Source organism: Panthera onca, chromosome A2 (genome assembly GCF_046562875.1).
Source record: "Panthera onca isolate mPanOnc1 chromosome A2, mPanOnc1 haplotype 2, whole genome shotgun sequence".
Classification (NCBI taxonomy): domain Eukaryota; kingdom Metazoa; phylum Chordata; class Mammalia; order Carnivora; family Felidae; genus Panthera; species Panthera onca.
Genome location: NC_138340.1, coordinates 144,044,913 through 144,064,147, shown reverse-complemented (window position 1 = coordinate 144,064,147; position 19,235 = coordinate 144,044,913). Strand labels below are relative to the sequence as shown.

At 42.1% G+C, this 19,235-nt stretch overlaps 1 protein-coding gene across 1 annotated transcript in view; it reads right to left on the bottom strand.

Moving 5' to 3' along the window:
- SND1 (staphylococcal nuclease and tudor domain containing 1) overlaps window positions 1-19,235 on the bottom strand; it is a 422,669-nt gene that overhangs the window by 373,763 nt on the left and 29,671 nt on the right. Inside the window, exons 3-9 of the mRNA XM_078439837.2 lie at window positions 13,971-14,091; window positions 8,859-8,937; window positions 6,326-6,486; window positions 5,500-5,591; window positions 4,687-4,845; window positions 3,264-3,370; window positions 889-979 (exon numbers count right to left, since the gene is read on the bottom strand). Of these exons, the coding sequence (XP_078295963.1) occupies window positions 889-979; window positions 3,264-3,370; window positions 4,687-4,845; window positions 5,500-5,591; window positions 6,326-6,486; window positions 8,859-8,937; window positions 13,971-14,091 (810 nt within the window). The remainder of the gene's footprint in view (window positions 1-888; window positions 980-3,263; window positions 3,371-4,686; window positions 4,846-5,499; window positions 5,592-6,325; window positions 6,487-8,858; window positions 8,938-13,970; window positions 14,092-19,235) is intronic.

The window sequence follows — 19,235 nt, the reverse complement described above, 5'->3', positions numbered from 1 at the left end:
CCTGACAGCTGCCTGGAGACCACCTACGACAAGAAGGAAGGAAGCCACTTGAGCACTCTGTGACTTATTGCTTTGGGCATCATAAAAAAGAAAGTGAAGAAATTCAGCCAATTCCTCAGAGACTGTTAAAATTTGACCATTCGAAGAGAAACCAGTCCTGGATTTTTTAGGCTGACAGCGCCACCTAGTGGTATTCCATCTTCAACTCATTTGGGACAGCCACCTCTCAGCAGATATAGATATGTTAATTAACTTCTTTTAGTTCAGGAAAACAAAGCTTAAAGCATCTCTTGCCAAAAGTAAAAATAGATTGGAAAACATGACAGCACTTTGGTAAAGTGAGGAAAACAGGTCTACCGCTCACGGTACCAAAGCCAGCAATGAAGAAAACACTCAGCACTGCTGATGGACCCAATCTACTGAGTAGCACTAGTTCCTGTCAAAGGAATCCATCCCAGGACACTTCAGGAGAGCTCTCTGGAAAAAAACATCACGTGAGAAAAAACTCAAAACCACGAGAGTCCCAAAACAGAAAGGAGAGAAACCTGAGGTCACACACACTTTGACATGGGAACTCTAAGAGAAAGCCATTTGCTAGGCAAATAGAAGCCCTACAATATGAGCGATCTTTCAAGGTGGCAACGTCCACAACTTTAACTCATGAACTCCTAATGAAGTTACGCAAATTTATGACAAGTTCTTATGGTTTCTAATTCCCCTGCAATAAACACATGGATGTACACAACCCTTACACACACAATCCACACACCACTGGCTTGCCTTAAAACAGAAATGCTTCCAGGCCTGGCTTGATGGTTCAGAGATCCCTGTATTGTCACTAGCCTGACAATGTCCACTATGCATCTCAAGACGCTGAGAATGACTCACCTTGGCAACAAACTGCTTGTCCTTTTGGTCCAAATTAGCAGTAGGAGCCACATAGTCTCTCCATATTCTCAGCCTGCGTTCCTTGGCAAACCTGGCAACAAAAACAAGGATGCACATCATTCAGACAGAATAGGTCAGCAAATGGAACCCGCCATCACCATGGGAGCAAAGAGTACAGCATCCTTCTCTAACTCAGAGACACGACACCCAAGGGAAAGGCCACCGGTCAAACCAGAACAGAGTATGAAAGCAACAGGAAGTGTACCGCAACTGGCATCCAAGACATACACGCCCCTGGCTGGCTGACCGGGATCTAGGTGTGCAGCCTTTCTAGCCCGGACAGTGCAAGTCCACCTTGAATCAGCTCTTTAGCTTATCCAGCATCTCCTCAGTGACTAGTAAATGCCACGCACTGGAATGACAAAACACAGAGCAACTGCTCTCAAGTGGGAAGAACACCCACATCCAAACAAACAAATGTATTTTTTTAAAAAGCATAGGCCTGCTCAATTTCCATTTGAATTTAAAAAAAGACTATCAGCTAACCAAGTCACCTTTGTAGTACACCTGAAGAGTAAGAAAAGGGATAAAAAGCCACTAGGAGTTCACTGACAAAAGTGCAAAAACTTGTTGGCAAAAATCTGTTTCGTGGTACTAAAACCATCAGGCATTTTTTTCAGTCAGGCTAAGAGAGGGAAATGGAATATGTGCAAAAATTTTTTAAAGCCAATGAGCAGCTAGATTTACAAATAAGCTTTTTGTGTTTTGTAATTACAAGTCTTTACAAATAAACGGATACAGGTCAAAGGGAAAGGAATGATTATTTCTGAAAACAGTACTGCCACTTTTTAAAAGAAGCACTAAAAGGAGAAAAAGACAAAGTAGCATGTAGTGGCTGTAAAATACATAAAATACTTTGATAGAGATTTAACAATGCAAGCAAGTCAAATACAGCATGCAAAACAGCAGGCAAGTAATCACATATTATTGAGATATGATTTGCATTCCTTAGTCTAAACCTGTTTTTTAATGATGTGCCCTCCTAAAAATCCATAAAATCTACAGATGTTATAAAACATGTAGATACTACTGCCATTGTACTCACTTTCTTCAAAGAGAGGCAGGAACTTAATGCAAAAAAAAATTATCAACGAAAATTATATTTAGAATAATGGATTTACAGGGTTTTCTGAAAACAAAAAAAAAATTCTGAGCATCACAGAATAATCAGAGGTATTTGGAAAGCTGTATTTGTAAGAGTATTTTATCTTTTGAATTTAGCTGTGGAACATAAAGACTAAAAAAATGTTATAGAACCATGGTGTTTTTAAATCAGATACGCCATATCTAATGGCCCAGATTATAATCTGCTTTTATAAAAAGTTACAAGTATTTCTGCTTATAGGCAAAGAAGGATATGAAAGATCCAAGGGAAGAAAATTATGGTCATACAATTCATGTTCTTGTGTATCTCTGAGCTGTGTACCTCAAAGGCCAAAAATGTAAAGTTATCCAGACCATTATAATTCTATGATTCTGAAACAAGCCATACAACACACCTTGAGAGTGAATCATTGTCATCAGTGGTTGGTGGTGTTCTGCTTAAATGCACCCTGGGAGATGGTGGCCAGGACTTTCCCCAAATATCATCTCTATTCACCTACTCTTGCTACCTGCTTCATGGTCTTCCATTTACCCTGTCAAGTGAATGAAATTCACCTACGCCCAGAAATTCTTGACCTCAATACTTGAAACAGCCACCTAATCTTTGGAATATCGACTACTGTTTTCCTGGAAATAAGTTTCTTCTACATCTGCTTTAACCATGAGGCACCAAGCTGAAAACATGACAACAGTATCTCATAGTTGCATTAGCATTTTTAATTGACACGTGCTTCAATAAATGAGGGCATGAGGCTTCATAACAACACTGAACGGTCCTGTTTTAGGACCCACAGGCTCTATGTTTCCATCCTACCCCTGGCTCCAGCCTGCCTGTTAGGGAGCAGCCAGTAAGTGACTGCATCATCTTCAAACGAGCCTCAAGCTATTTCATTCCAAATGCCTAAAATCCAGAATTTAAGTGAGATGCTTGGACAAAAAGTGACCCAAAAACATTAAAGCAGCAAATCTGGTGAAGAACAATTTCTAAGTGAAAATCTAGGCCCTCAATGTACAGCAGAGAATCAGACAACTAAAGACTTACAAGTAAACCACTCCTCTGTAAGATCCTACCCTTTTGTGGAATTTCCTTAATCCGTTACTGAAATGTAACAAATACTGACACAGATAGGGGAGAAAAGACCACTAGATTTCTTTCCCTAAAAATCCTAAATAAGATCCCTGGGCTAGAAGGCTTCCCTAACAGACCTTACCTCTCAGCTGCCCTCAGCTTTTCTGCTCCCCGAGTATAAACTGCAATCGACCAATCCACACAGCGTGCAAAACCTTCCTTCAGGAGGAGCTCTGTGATGTTGCCATTCTGAAAAACAAGGCACATGAGAAGGCAGGCATAAGAGAATCCATTTCTCTAGACTTCTGAAATTAACAGCCACAATTTATACTGCGGTTCACTGAAGAAGGAAGGAAGGAAGGAAGGAAGGAAGGAAGGAAGGAAGGAAGGAAGGAAAGGAGAGGGTAGAGTTTCTCTCATTAGGAAACCAGCCCCAAGATGAGACACCCCACTCTGCGGCTCCTCCTAACAGCCTTGGCTTCCCATCCCCACAACACCTAACACAGTAACTCTCACTTAACAGGAGTAAGATAAATGTTAATGGCATTGAATGGAATTGACGTTTCAATAGCTCTTCTTGTGGGCAGAGGAGGATGTTAATCTTTAGTAGAGATTACACCTCATTATTTCCTTCCCTAAGATCAGCACTTACTCCCCTTTTCATAAGGAGAGAGCTGAAGAACAGGCTCAGGAAAGGAGTAACTTCAGCTGCATTTTGCCCAATGAATTACAACTCCCATTCTACTGTGCCACAGAGCCATCTGGTAGGGCCCCGGCAGACAGCGAGTACTCCAGAAGAAACAGACATGACCCTGGCACACTCCAAACCAAGTGTCCCAGCCTTCCACAACGGCCATCATGAAAGAATTCTCCAGCCAAAGAATAAGAGTAACCGGAGTTTATTCTGTACTGGACATAGGGAACAATAATGAAAATGCATTTACACTTGGGTGTTATAAAACAAGGTCATTTCCATTCCGGGAGAAATCCACCTACCAAAGTCTATGCCCAGGTAGAACGGATAATCACAACTAAAATAACATAAAGAACCTATTTCCGACTCAAAAGCAGAGTCAGGAGGTAACTGGATTAGGCCTGGGGTACACAAAGTAATTTTTCCATAGAAAGGATTCCTCATCATAGTTCTACCAATACTTTAAAAAGCTACCTTCTAGACCTACATATAAACCTCAGCAATCCTATTCCACACGTTTCAGTGCCACTTCTCACCTGTGTGGCAGCCTCGCAACTTTCTCTTCTCAACATCAAGGACCAACACTTGAGGAAATGTCAAGAGCTCCTCTTCTTACGAACTCAAAAGTTGAGATCCACTTTCTAAAAGTGAGTAGTAGTTCAGCAGATTTGTCCAACTCTATCAGCTAACTAATATCTCCCTAGAAAATGTCTCAAAAATCAGATGATGATCCTGCCAAGATCTTTAAATGGCTCTTAAATACAGAGAAAAAGAAGAGAAGCAAACCACAGGCCATCAAACACCAAATGCACACCCCACGCCCCCACCCCCATCCAACCGCACACAGCCCAGTCTGCATGGGCACACTCACTGGATGAAGGATGGTACCCAGGATGTTTTGGTTGTGGCAGCTCTCCAGAATGATCTGAACATCTCTCTGAAGTAGTCGAGACTCGGTGAAAAATTTGGCCTCTGCAGCAAAAGGCTCTGGTGTTTCACTGCCATCTGCCTCCCGTCGAAAAGTTGGGCACTAAAGCAAAGGTAAAGTAGGTGGGTAGTACAGCCTAAATGTGAGTGCCAGGCACTCTCACCCCACACCAAACCAGCCAAAGCCACAAACTCCACAAAGCTAAACCAGGTAAGGTCTCAAATCAGGCCTTGTAACCCCTTTTTTAAAACATATTGGTAAAAGTGACTAGAAATAGATCTTCTCAGACTTCTTGGTAAGGCAAATAAACTCAGGTCACTATCATGAGGAAATTTTAAATTATAGTTGAAAATGACCCCTTGCCAAGAAAAGATTCATCAATGCCTAGGTTTTAAATTCCTGATTTTTTAAAAATCAAAAATGGATACCCCACATTGAGACAAACCATTCTCAGCAAACATCAGAACCTCCCGTCTCTCTGGGTCTCAACAACCTCTCCACACAGCCCACTCCAAACAGACACTGAGTACTTTAAAATAGTTTTTTAAAAAATCTTTAAAATAATTTTCTAATCTTATTTGATCTAATGAGAACAGTCCCACTGCAAAGCTTACAGTATACAGTACTCTAGTCAATGTTAATGGCCCATACTAGGAAGAGTCAATAAGTCCAAAATCCCAGAGTAGAAGAATCCACCTGTCACTGAACGCTTCTACAAACCCTATATCCACCCCATAGCCCAGTGTATGGTCTGACCTTGATCCCTGACAGCATGACCGTAACCAGGTAGTAATCTGGGAGGAGCAGGGCCCTAACCACACTGCCGTCCCGCACATGCTCGATGATAGCTGTGTGACAGAAAAAATAGCTTAAGTCATTAGCAAAAGTCATGCCAGGAATGAACAATACCCAACCAAGCTGCATTTAACACAGTTCATCTCCCCAAAACCCTCAGAAAGCCTCCCTCTGAGAAGTGACAAAGCACTGGGAGATCACAAGTGTGCACACAACAGACTCTTCTACAAACTACTCCTGGGAATACAGATTAGACTGACTTCTCCATCTTCTGAACTTCCTGGGATCTCACGGCTCATCCCTGAGCTTTGTTATCCGTAAGCTAGGATGCTTATCTGAGTACCAGGTGCCAGCAAAAAAATAATGGGTCAGATCTGTTAATAATTTTACTCAGTCTGTAGTTAACCGGGTCTCAAACCTGGGCCAAGAACTATAGCGTGTGTGTGTGTGTGTGTGTGTGTGTGTGTGTGTGTGTTTACATCTTTACAGAATATACATTTCAGGGAAGTTATTTAAGCAGCATCTTTTAGAAAACAGGAAGATCCCCAATGTGGAAAATTACCAGCAATTTACTACCCTGCACCAGCAAAGGACTAACTTCTGTCAAAATATACCCGATGTAACCTATGTAAACTGCATTCAAGTTACCTTCCAATATACCATGGTGTTGTTGCACTCTTAACAATTCCTTTAGATACCAAGTAAAATAGTTTTGGTAAACCTCAAGAAACTTGAGAGCAAACAGAAATCACCCTGCATCATGTCGGTCTTTTCCCACTAGCCTCACCATTGACAGGCTTCTGATGGTGCGAGTCCACAAAGTGCCTTGGGTTCTCAATGGTGTACTTGAGGTCCCGAATAGTATGTGAACCGTTCCCCTCACTCCACATCCCTTTCTTAGCTGCCTTTGCTTGTTCCTCACATTCCGAAAGCCGGTTCTGCTCAGGACTAGGACGTGAAAAATAAACATGTGTGGGTTAGTGAGTTCACAACAAGAAGGAAAAAAAATCAGGCTCTTCTTTGAACTCTTTCTTCAGCATCTGCTCCCCTTGAAGATACCAAAGCACTCGTTTCAGATCTATGGCTGCAGACCCAAGCCTATAACCAGAAAATCACCATGAGTGCAATTTCCGGATTCCAGACTTGTTCCCTCAAACAACAGATTCGCTCGTAAGAGCATTTAATGAGAAGATACAAAGAACACACATCTCGGTACTGCCACCATCAGTGATTACAAGAGAACAAGTTGGTGGCTCACAGGGAAGCCACTCCAGGGGGTACAGCTTCATTTAACCATCCCAGAATCAGGAACTGGAATCCAGGCAGAGCTCAGCAGGACACAGCACAAAGAAAGGGACTAACAATCATCCTTACTGCTCTTGTCTACAGAACAGGGCTGGGGAATGCAGAGCAAATACTGTTATTATAGATGTCACCCCAAAACTACTTACACATTCAATAAGACCAGCTCAGCAAAAACAGTTTGAATAACCTCCATTTTGAAAATGGAAGACTCCTTCTTCATGAAGCAAGAAACCAAATATATAGGAGAACAGCCAGAAAGCCAAAAGATAGACCAAAAAATAAAGTGCATGCTCTCGCTAGCTCGGTTGCGCGTGTGCACGTGCGCTCTCTCTCGCTCGCTCTCTCTCTCTCTCACACACACACACACACACACACACACACACACACACACACGAGATAAAGGAAACTGTGAACTGCAGGGCCTTTCCACAATCTCAATACCTTAATGGTGACATTAATGGCTGTATGCATAAATTCAGTCTCCCACGATGAGCAGTAGGGATACCGGAACAGGGATCCCTGACCTACAATTTCTCAAGCCAGAAGTCTTCAGTACTGTTATATACCCCTTCCCCCCAAAAAGGACAGTCACATCGTTGGGGACCCAAGATTGCAAACAGAATTCAATAAAAAATGTACTTCAGAGATAGAAAGAAGCAAACATAGAAACCGAGAAAAGGAGAATTTAAGTAAAGACAGCTTCAGAGAAAAAAAGATTGGGACTCCAGGGGAGATTTCTTTGTTGAGATGGTACAATATAGGTATGGGCTTCTGAAAAATTTTTCATTCTAGTTGCAAACTGGATTCCTAAAAACTACTGCCAACAATAATCATGCCAACAGTCCTTAAGATATAACTTCAGCATGCTTCCAAACACCACCTATGACAAATGTTTTTATTCATTAAATTCCCACATGCTCACTCCCCAAGTACAGGCTCCAGCAAATGTTTTTCTGCAGTTAAAAAGGACCCTCAGAAGTGTATGGTGAAAGGGCTGGCCCCAAAGTTTATGAAGGCAGGAAGAATGCAAAAAGTACATTCTTGCCTTGAGTTCATGCAAATATTTACCTAAGGCCTTTTATGCACCAACAACAGTCACATATAATATATCAAGGACTTAACGATTTAAACAGCATCTTTAACCTCCAAATTACTGATGTAACATATCACTTTTCAGAGACTAAAGTGTTAATTAAAGCCAGCTGCAATCCATCCTACTGCAAGCCAATACTGGTGAACTTGAACACGATACATGTACTATAAAGCTTACATAACTAACACTCATTTCCATTAAGTTCACACTGCCATTAGCTAAACAAATACAGTTTTACCTATTACTTAACCATCTACAGATCTACGGACCAAAACAGACTTATAAGGCTTTGGAAAGAGACAGATTTTCCCTGATTTTAAAAACAGAACCATTGAGCCCTTATCAGTTACCCTCGCTTCTTCTACGCAGCAGCTTTTGCTTTGAATTCTATTTATTCACTTCACTTTATTTTTTATTGCACTTACTTCTTGTGCATGCTATATTGTATATTTATTTATTGGGTTATTGTCTGTCTCCCCATTAAAATGTTAGCAGAAGCTATCTCTGTTCATGGCTATACTCTCAGTGCCCAGAACACAGCCTGGCACATAGTAAGTGCTCAATAAATCTTTTGGGATGGATGGATAAATACTCTGTAACTGAAGGTCAGTGGTATAAGACATAGCCTATTGGCTCTTATGAATATAAAGAATGGAAGTCTCTTGTCTCAAAGCCTACTTTTAAAGGCGTTATACATGTCAAATGCCACTAATGAATGCTGAGTTACTTCCTGGCTCAGAATAATCCACATTGGGGCAGGAATGTACCAAAAAGCAGGAGAGCACCAGAAGTTACCCACTGTATGCCAGGGGATAGGAAAGAAAATGCAGCAAGCCACTGTAGAGCTGACTACCCACCCCACTTGAGTAACTCCAGCTCTCACAATGGAATAGAAGGGGACAGAAGAGTAATGAACACTTACTTATTAGCTCTCATGCCTTCTCTCCGGGTGGCCAAACCCTCCGCAACCAGAGACTCTGCAATGTTTTCCCCATTGGTATCTGAGGAGGAAAAAGGGAATTAAACACAAGATTCAAATCTCCCTCCAGCAGCAGCAGAGCTCAAATGGAACCACTTTAACCCTTAGCTCTTCAAGGAGAATGATGTTGCCAGAGAATTGGACAAGGCAGCAATACAGTGTTGGGTTTTTCAGAAAACCTCTTCTCCTAAAATGTCTACTCGCAAAGACCCAAAGGTCTATAAATCTTCTTAGGACTTTGTTTCCAATTTTCCTGTGTATCTCCCAGGCAAAAGGCAATCTTGGGGACTGAAGGAAAACAAGGCATATACGGCAGCCCAGGAGAGTATAAAGAACGCTGACCTAAGCAGCAGAGGTCTGGGGCAGAATACAAATTCTGCCACTTACTAGCTTAGACAAGGTCTCTCGGTATCTTAATTTATTCATCTATAAATAGGGAAGAGTACCTGCCACGTGGCTTTTTGTGAGAATTAAACCACAATGTCTGTAAATCTCTTAGCACAGCACTCAGCACAACAGCAGGAATTAAAAACAAATCAAATGAGTCGTCACACCTGTACAATCATATGGCTTCGTTTAGGAATGTCTATCACGTTTTACACAGAAAGTCCAATTCCTCCCAGGATGTCCTATTATCTGCTCCAAGAGGACACCAAGACAAGCTACACCGTTTGTCAAAGACTTTCTCCTGCTCTGGGAGACACGGGGGCAGAGGTAACGTCTAGGTTTCTAATCTGTCATACAGCAGCAGGCAAGAAAAATGAAGTTAAACTTAAAACCCAATCTGATTAGGTTCTACCTGGGCACCTGAAACATTAATTGCATTTCCATGCTATTGAAAAAGGTTTCAGACTGTGTATTCCCTTAAATCTCTGCTTGTCAGACAAAGTGATAAAGGAATTGCCACATAAAAATCTTTAATATGGCAGAGAACAAAGGTCCCAGATAAACAAACACAGGAGTCTAGCTGATAGGTAATGTCAGCACAGAATAAAATTCTATTTAGATTTATATTCGATACACTATATATCAACTTCTGTAAGCACTAACAATATACACACCACCCCCAAACCCAGCCTAAATGCCTTGCCATTAGCATTGCCCAAATTTCTACAGAATCAAATTAAACTTCTTTTCCTACCAAGGAAAGTTCAGATGAATGATATTTCTACAAGGAATTCTCAGGTTCTGGAGCGCTTAGGTGACTCAGGCAGTCAAGCATCTGACTCTTGATTTCGGCTCAGGTCATGATCTCACAATTGAGATCAAACCCTGCCATTAGGCTCTGTGATGCACCTGGACCCTGCTTAAGATTCTCTTTCTCCTTCTCCCTCTGCCCCTCCACCCGCCCCCCTCAAAAAAAAAAAAAAGAATTCTCAGCTTCTGAGGCTGAGCACGGATCATAAGAACCTTTCCACTGAGGTTACTGTTGAAGCCAGACACAGACACACAGAACTATCTGACATTAGCAAGTATTACACTGGTTATTTCAAAGCAACAAGAATCCCAAAGAGCGAAAAGTCAAAAGGAAGGGTTTTTAAGGGTTTAACAATTAAAGGAAAAGTTGAGGGGTGCCTGGGTGGCTTAGTCAGTTAAGTGTCCAACTCTCAGTTTCCACACAGGCCACGATCTCATGGTTCATGAGATCAAGCACCACGTTGGGCTCCAGGCTGACGGCACGAACCTACTTGAGATTCTCTCTCTCCCTCTCTCTCTACCCTTCCCCCCAATCACGCACACACACTCTCTCTCAAAATAAATAAACTTTAAAAAAAAAAAAAAAAAAGAAAAAGTTGAGCAGTAAGGTGCCAAGAGGTCAGAGGGGTGGAAAGCATGAGAAAGCCCAGGTACAAACAAGATGTGTGGTCATAAAGCCAGCCAATTAGCTGCACACCCAACAGCTTTCAGTTTCCTGGCACAGAGCACGATGAAACGGCTGTTGGCTGACCCACTTCTAAAAAGTGAGTTCTGACTGCTCCTTCAAAAGGGAGAAAAATACATTTCCCTGGGCTGAACTCCCAAAGGAAGCAACAAAACATGGTGGATAGAATACTGAAATGGGGAATTTGTAGGCCAAGGATCTGACTTTTGCTTATTACTTATCAAATTATAAAACTGATCAAGTCACAATTGGGACGATATTCTGAGCAAGTGGACTGTATTTTCTCCAAATGTCAGAGGACTAATCTTTTTTTTTTTCCCCAGTAAGTTCTAAATCAACCACAAATTCCCAAATTCTACCATTCTTCCACGACGTAAAAAGAAGTGAGTAGGGCGCCTGGCTGGCTCAGTTGGTTGAGGGTCCAACTCTGGATTTTGGCTCAGGTCATGAGCCCAGGGTTGTGGGATCGAGTCCTATGTTGGGCTGTGCACAAGCATGCAGCCTGCTTAAGATTCTCTCCCTCCCTCCCTCCCTTCCTCTGCCACTCCTTCAAGCACGCACAGCACAAACACACTCTTGAAATTAAAAATAAAAAGTAAAACTTAAAAAATTAAAAAGGAGGGGCGCCTGGGTGGCTCAGTTGGTTAAGCATCCAACTTTAGCTCAGGTCATGATCTCAAGGTTCATGGGTTCCAGCCCCGCATCAAGCTCTGGGTTGACAGCTCAGTCCCTGGATCCTGCTTCAGATTCTGGGTCTCCCTCTCTCTCTGCCCCTCCTCTGCTCACACACTCTCTCTTTCTCAAAAATAAATAAAAACATTTAAGAAAATCAAAATAAATAAATAAACATTAAAAAAATTTAAAGGGAGAAACCATGAAATAGGATACACATAAGGATACTAATTATCTAAGCCACTGTTCCTTTCATTACAAATGGCATTGAGATTTCATTACATTTCATTACAAATGGCATTGAGATAAAAGAGTTAAGTGAAAATATTAAACTTTAAGTCATTTAAACCTTTAAAACTGAAAGATGTAAGTAATTCCAAACATTCTTTCGGTATATATTTATTGATCACCTCCCATGTACCAGGTTTTATTTTAAAAACCCAGTTTATAATTGGGGTCAGTTTTAAAAATAAACTTTCTAAAAACAAAGACTTTAAATGTCAATTTCCCTCAACATAAATACTTAGGCCATTTTAGCTGAAGGCTGAGTTTACTTAAAAGAACTCTTAAAGGTGGTCCCTACAGAAATTACCTATGCCTGACATTTTTGGTAGTTTCAGTGAGGTCTCTGGCAGGGCGACAGAAGACTGACCAGCTGTTGTGGAATTGCAATTTTTTAGGTGATAAAATCCTTGAGTGATTGCATTTTGAAGACCGTGCACTTCTGTCTTCCGTTCTTTCTAACTGGTAGCCATCCAACAATAACGCTTAAGTGTTTTATATCCTACTATGTTATTTGAATTTTGGGTAAAAAGCAAATTTGTATCTTTCTGAAAAGATGACTAATTCTACAGTTTCCCATGCAATCGAGAAGCAGGTAGCCATCTGTCTGAGAGGGTGAAAAGGGGGTTTGTCTGCTGGGTAAATCAAACAAGACAACTCCATGGTCATCCCTAACTCACTTTTCTAAGACCTCTACGCTTAGAATCTTAAGAGGATGCTGTTAGCCATGCCACATACCCTGTTTACTTATTTCCAACTACTTGCTACCCAAGTCAAAAGATTATCTAAAGCAGCTCAGTAGGAAGGTTACTACATCAAGGAATCACAGAATTGGGGAGCCTCGGTGGCTCAGTTGGTTGGGCGTCCAACTTTGGCTCAGGTCATGCTCTCACAGTTCATGGTTCGAGCCTTGTGTCGGGCTCTGTGCTGACAGCTCAGAGCCTGGAGCCTGCTTCCAATTCTGTGTCTCCCTCTCTCTGGCCCTCCCCCACTCACAGTCTGTGTCACTCTCTCTCTCAAACATAAATAAACAATAAAAAAAAATTAAAGAAAAAAAAAGAATCACAGAACTTAATCAAAGATTATAAAAAAACAAAACAAAACAAAACCCTATCTGCTCCCAAAGTAACTCCCAAAATGGCTGCTTTATGGAGAATATCCTACCAATCAATCCTTTCTATGTCCGATTTCTGTCCAAACTCCATTCCACAATCATACTCTCCTCTCCCTCTACCTAATCCAAAAAAGATCAGAACACCTAATGTCCCATGAGCCATCTGGCCCAGTGAAACAATAGGTATATGTGCGCCCACGCACATACGCTGAGTACATACTCTGCTGTTTTGCATATACTATCTGGTTTACAACTGTTTTACATATACTATCTCTTTCAACTCTCTCAATAGCTTACAGATGAAACGAGAACTTACAAAGGTTAAGATTTAAGTAAGGGTACACGGTAACTGAAGCCAGAATTCTTTTTTTTTTTTTTTTTAATGTTTATTTATTTTTTAGAGAGACAGAGTGTGAGCAGGGGAGGGGCAGAGAGAGAGGAACACACAGAATCCAAAGCAGGCTCCAGGCTCTGAACTGCCTGCCAGCAAAGAGCCCGACGTGGGGCTCGAACCCTCAAACTGCGATATCATGACCTGAGCTGAAGTCAGATGCTTAACCGACTGAGCCACCCAGGCACCCCAACAGAAGCCAGAATTCTAACCCACATCTACAAAACTCCAAAGCCTGTGTTCTTTCCATTTCATTACAAACCAAGTGGCTTGCAAAATCCCACAAGCCCCAAACAACTCTTCCTTTCTTAAAAAGCCCCAGGAGAAGAAAAGCCACAAGACAGATAAAGGAAATAGAAGATGCAATAGGAAATCTATAGGAATTCAATTAGCACTATGACCTAGAAGCACAGAGCCACGGAGTTCCACAGGCTGATGGCTAATATAAGGAAGAATGCTATGGTGTAGTACACACATTTAAACCAGGCCAGGAAAGCAGACACAGGAGTAAACAAGGAGCAGGAATCGGGAGCGATCCCCTGCACCTTTGCACCATGACCTCTGGTACTCAAAGGACTTCAATTACACCTACAGCCAACTGTCCTAGAACTCCCGCCACCAGAACTCACACTGGCCTTCCACCAGATAAAATCAGATCTTTGGAGAAACTTTAGACACAGATAGAAAGGAGTCCTTTTCTCCTTGCTAACTCACCTTTTCCAAGGTAGATCATGCCATACTCTCGCCCCTGGGGAGTCTTGTTTTCTATTGTGAAACAGACTTCCTTCCCAATCAGCTTCTTCCGAAGGAACTCTCGGGCAGGAAATGCCCAGGGCTGAAAGACAAAACAAACGTGTCACGTAAGAACTGCCTAGTTCCCAACTATAATCAGCATTCAAGCAACTTCATTCCTTCAATACCCTGGCCCTATGCTAAGCCCTGAGGGGAATATAAAAATGAAATGCACACAACACAGATTGCACACTCAGGGGGCTCATAAAAAAGGAGAATCTAGCAGTTGACTTAACTAGCACAGGCCCTGAAAACAGGCCTCACAGCTTCCCAGATATTGACAGTAGTACTTTCTCCTCCACCACTTTCTATTCACATCTATAGTGTACTTCATGAATAATAATTGCCAATAATTTTACAGCACTTGCCATGAGCCAGCCACTACTCTAAATGCTTTATATTTATCAGCCCACTCCTGAATGGGAAGTCCAGGCTCCAGGAACTCACCTAGTCAAAGGGAAAACATAAAGAACAACTACCTCCATTTGTTTGTCTCTTTCCAGTCTGCGAAGTGCTTTCACAAATTATTAAACTAGCCTGAAAGCAGCTCAAGGCACTGTCAGAGTAAGTGCAAGGTTCTAGTGCTCCTATTTCCCAGAGTGAGTATCCTGCTCAAGAAACAGCTTTGCTGGCGCACCTGGGTGGTTCGGTCGGTTAAGCATCCGACTTCGGCTCAGATCATGATCCCACAGTACGTGGTTTCGGGCCCCATGTTGGGCTCTGTGCTGACGGCTCAGAGCCTGGAGCCTGCTTCAGATTCTGTGTCTCCCTCTCTCTCTGACCCTCCCCCGTTCATGCTCTGTCTCTATCTCTCTAAAATAAACATTAAAAAAACTTAAAAAAAAAAAAAAAAAAAAGAAAGAGCCTTGCTTATACCCAATCCCCCTACCTTTTTTAAGAACAACAGAGTTGAGAAGGGCAAGATCTATTCTCCCCAAAATATCTCCTTTTCCTGCTGTAGTCTGAGGCTGTGCCCATGGGACCCAGGTCCCACAACCTTAGGGAAGACACCAGTAACACGTCCTGGTAAGGGGTCATCTTGACAACTGTGGTTCTTTCCTGTCACCCATCTAAGGCTCTGACACAGGAGGTGAGCCACATATCCACATAATGCCAAGGAGTCTCCATGTGACCTCCAGATCCCCACCCCATCACTTCTAGGATGGTACAAAGGGAGATGTCTCCTCTGAAGCAGTCCTGTGTCAGCAGCCACCTGCACTTGAATTTACAGTCTAGACCTAGCTCAGTGCCCCCAAGTTCCCTCAGAACAGAAATGAGGAAGGAGGGCATATGAGTTCAAGGAATATATGATCTGCAGGAGCTCACGTGCAGGAAAAATGCAAAGTACAAAAAGGAAAAGTATATACAACATGCGTACGCTGCCTGTTACAATCACCTGGAGCCACAGGGCTGGGGCTACACATAGTAAAGGCAAACAGTACATCACTGGCCTGGGAAGGAAGCCTCTGCTAACCTTTTCAGGCCATTAAGATTATTCCATGGAGTTATCCAACAAGCTTTTCTAAAAGAAAACGCCCATATGACTTCCCAGAAACCAGAAGTCAATCAAAAGATGGCAGTTCACCAACCCGCCGGACTGGTGTTCACAAAACTAGTACTGTTGTATAACATCAGTTCTGAACGCTTCTAGGAAGAACTGATCCTGTGTAAGTGCTCTCAGAGACAGAAAAACAAGCTTATCCTCACTCATCTAACGCTCTCTCCTCAAAGCACCCAAGAGCAAAAGAGCCAATTACTCAATGGTCACAGTAAGTTCACCGCATTTTCATGTCCCATCTCTACCCCCTTAAAATGAAAACAGCCACCTGTCACCAAAAAGAGTCTAATAATTGAAAAATGAGCCCAATTATCAGCCACATCACAAAAACAGTACTGAATAAACTAGCACAGTGTCCTCCATTTTTATTACCTTAGTGATCCACTTAAAAAAACATCCTCGGCTACAGGTCTCATGTTCAGGATTCAGTTTTGAGTAGCACGCTAATAAATATCTAAAATTCAGTAATACATGTTTTGCCTAAAACTTGGATAAGCTCTGACAAAACAAGTAATCTTAAAGGAACTTGATTAAAAACTCATTTATCACGGGTCAGTTCACAAGGAACTATGTAGCACCTATGAGGAAACCTCCAATTTCTACCAACTAAACAAAATTACTAACAGATTTTAAGACTTGCTGAAGGAGCACCCTTTTCTTAGGACCTCATGTTTTACAGTTGGTCAGTCACTAGGCAATAAGAGAAAGCCATGCTCTAGGTCTTGGAAAGGACATATACTTAATCCTATAGGAAAACGAATTTAATTTCTGTAATCTTGCTTTCTTAAACCAGCCTTCTCAAGTTGTGTTCCATCTAGGGTTGGGCAAATTCACTAACTGCACAAGACTAGCTATGAAGAGAGGCAACTGAGGGACCCATGAGAGCTACTGATCAAACCACTCCTCACAAGGGCAACAGAGCATTCCAGGACAAATCTTTGTGCAAGTGTCCATACGGAGGACAGCCTGCAGACGGCTGTCTGCTAGAGAGGGCTATCCCAACACAGCCTCCCAGAACAACTCTAGGAACAAGAATGGGAAAGTTGCCCAAAGCATTTATCAAGGAAGCTCCAGAATGGCCTAATAGGAAGAACAGCTGTGGTCCTTTCACGATGTCTCAGAGCTCAATCTAAGAAGCAAATGGCTAGTAAGTAGTTGAGACTCAAAATTCCCTGTTTCCTTTAGAATGCCCAACGGCTGGCAATCTAGCAGCTTGCACTCTGCTCCCTGCCTCAAGCAAGGTCTGAGGTCTACCACGATGAAATCAGTTTTTTAATTCCCATCTTTTCTTCGAACCAGATGGACTGCTGAATTACTGTGAGAGTGTAAATCCTTAAAACTAGCTACTTTTGGCCATGGCCCAGTGCTCAATACGTCTTGTCCCACCTTCTTATCACCCCACCCACTGTGCCACATGTGTATGTAACTAATCCCTCAAGGCCCCACGACCCTACCACCCTAATTCTCAAAAGGCCCACTGAAAGCAGGACTGTTAACACTCATTTCTGTATTTCTCCTGAAACCAACACAGAGCTTCACACATAACAGAACTCAATAAATCTGTGGGAAATAAGTATGTAATTCCCACAATGCCCATCAATGCAGTATCTAGGCTGCCTAGAGTAGCTAGGCAACACTGGAGATTAGCCTGCAACAGGGCAGAGAGGCCTGGGAACATACAGTGGAGCCGCTTTTACTGCCACACGGCTTGGGAGAGCTGAGCCTCTTTGAAAGAAGATACGATGAGGGAAGTATGATGTGGGAAGGCAGAGAATAAGCAACTAAATGATATTTGGGACAGTGATACAAAGGGAAGCAAATGAGCAATACCATCCTGGACTCTACCTGAATGTGAAAAAAATGGACAACCTGCTCCAAAACAGCAAAAAGCCAGAAAGAAAGGGTACTGCCACATTCCACAATCCACTGATCCCCCAAAGGAAACGCTCAGGTTTTTTACCCTCATTGTTCACATGTTGATTCGCTGTGTATCAGTTTTGTGTTGGGCACTGACTGGGCACAAGAAGAGAGATGAGAGATAAGGTCCTTCCCCTAGACGAACTTACAGTGTTGCAGAGAAAGACATATAAGCAAGGAATGAATGTGAGAATAATATCTAGCAAGGGAATAAATGAAACTTTGTTTCAAAAAGATCTGGGAGCATATAGAGAAAGGGTTAGAGGGGAGGAGACTGAAGGCAGAAGCACCATTATTTCAGCATACCGAGCACACTATCAGAGTGAAACAAAGAACAATAGGAGTAGTAATGAAGTTTCAAGGATGGAGAAGAGAGATCTTAAAGGAGGCAGACTCTCTAGGTCTTGATAAAGGCCTGGACGTCACAAGGCAAGGGGACAGCAAGGGAAATCAGGTTTCTGATTTGGGTTATCAGTGGGCATCACTGGTCCCTTGAGCCGGAGCAGCTTCAAAAGCACAGTAAGGGGAGAAAACCAGATCACAGCAGGGAAAAGAGAGACTAGATTATCAGGACAGAGAAGAAGTGACTGTGGCTAAGAAAGGGTGAAGTCTGTAGCCATCAAATACTTCATGTCTCAGGGACCTTTGAAGAGTTACCAGGAGAAACTTAGTGAGACAGGGTTGCTCTGAAAGAGGGGGAAGAAAAAAAAAAAAAAAAGCACCACACTGTATAAATACATGAAGCTATAATAAGGGCTGGGATCAGATCACGGAGTATTCTCTCAGCTAGAAGAGTTCCTGTAAGATTTTATTGTACTGTTACATAGGATACAGTTAAAATATTTTAGAACAAGTTCCAACTGGCCTTGTGTTTCTCTGCCCTAGATTCCCATCCACGAAACAGGAAATTAAAACCCAACCCTTCTTTCTTAGAGACTACATTGCTTCTTTCTTCTGGGGCAATGAACTTGATCAGCCCTAGCCAGCCAGGGTCAACTCTTCTCCTCACAGGAGCACTCAAGCTGTTACACAACACACAACTGAAAGGTAAAGAACTATTGAAAATGCTGGTCAAGAAAAGCACTTATAGCATGCAAAATTTGAAAAGTGCTATGAGAGAATTAATCTTCAGGGATTAAGTCTAACAGTACTAGGAGTATTTATAACAAATTAACAAATAGCAGTAGAGAGTACAAGTAACATTCATCAGGTACATTATAGACATGTGCTAAGTGCTTCACATGATCTTGTTTAAGTCTCCCAAACAATGTCTACACTATCACTATTCCCAACAGTTGTGGTCACTGATGGAGGACCAATGAAAAAGAATTTCTTTGATCTACTTTGTCATTATCCCAAGAATCTAACTGGATTACTGTTGACAGCAGAACTATGGGCAAGTTGTCTCTATCACTATTTTCTATAATATTGCTTCACTATTGTAATTCAAACAAAATGCCCCTTTTATTATAGATTCTTTAAAACACATGTTTTCCTTAAACAGAAGATCCACCATGAACCGCCTTTTTTTCTTTACTTCCACGTCAGGAAACAGCAGAGGAAAGCTGAGCTACCAAACTTGCCCAACATCATCAAGTTGGGGAAAGGACAAGTAATTAGAACCCAGAAATTTCACTTCTAATGATAGCCAAAGCACTACTTAAGAAGAGACAAGAACTGAGGTTTCAAAGTATAGGAGCCAAGAAGACTAG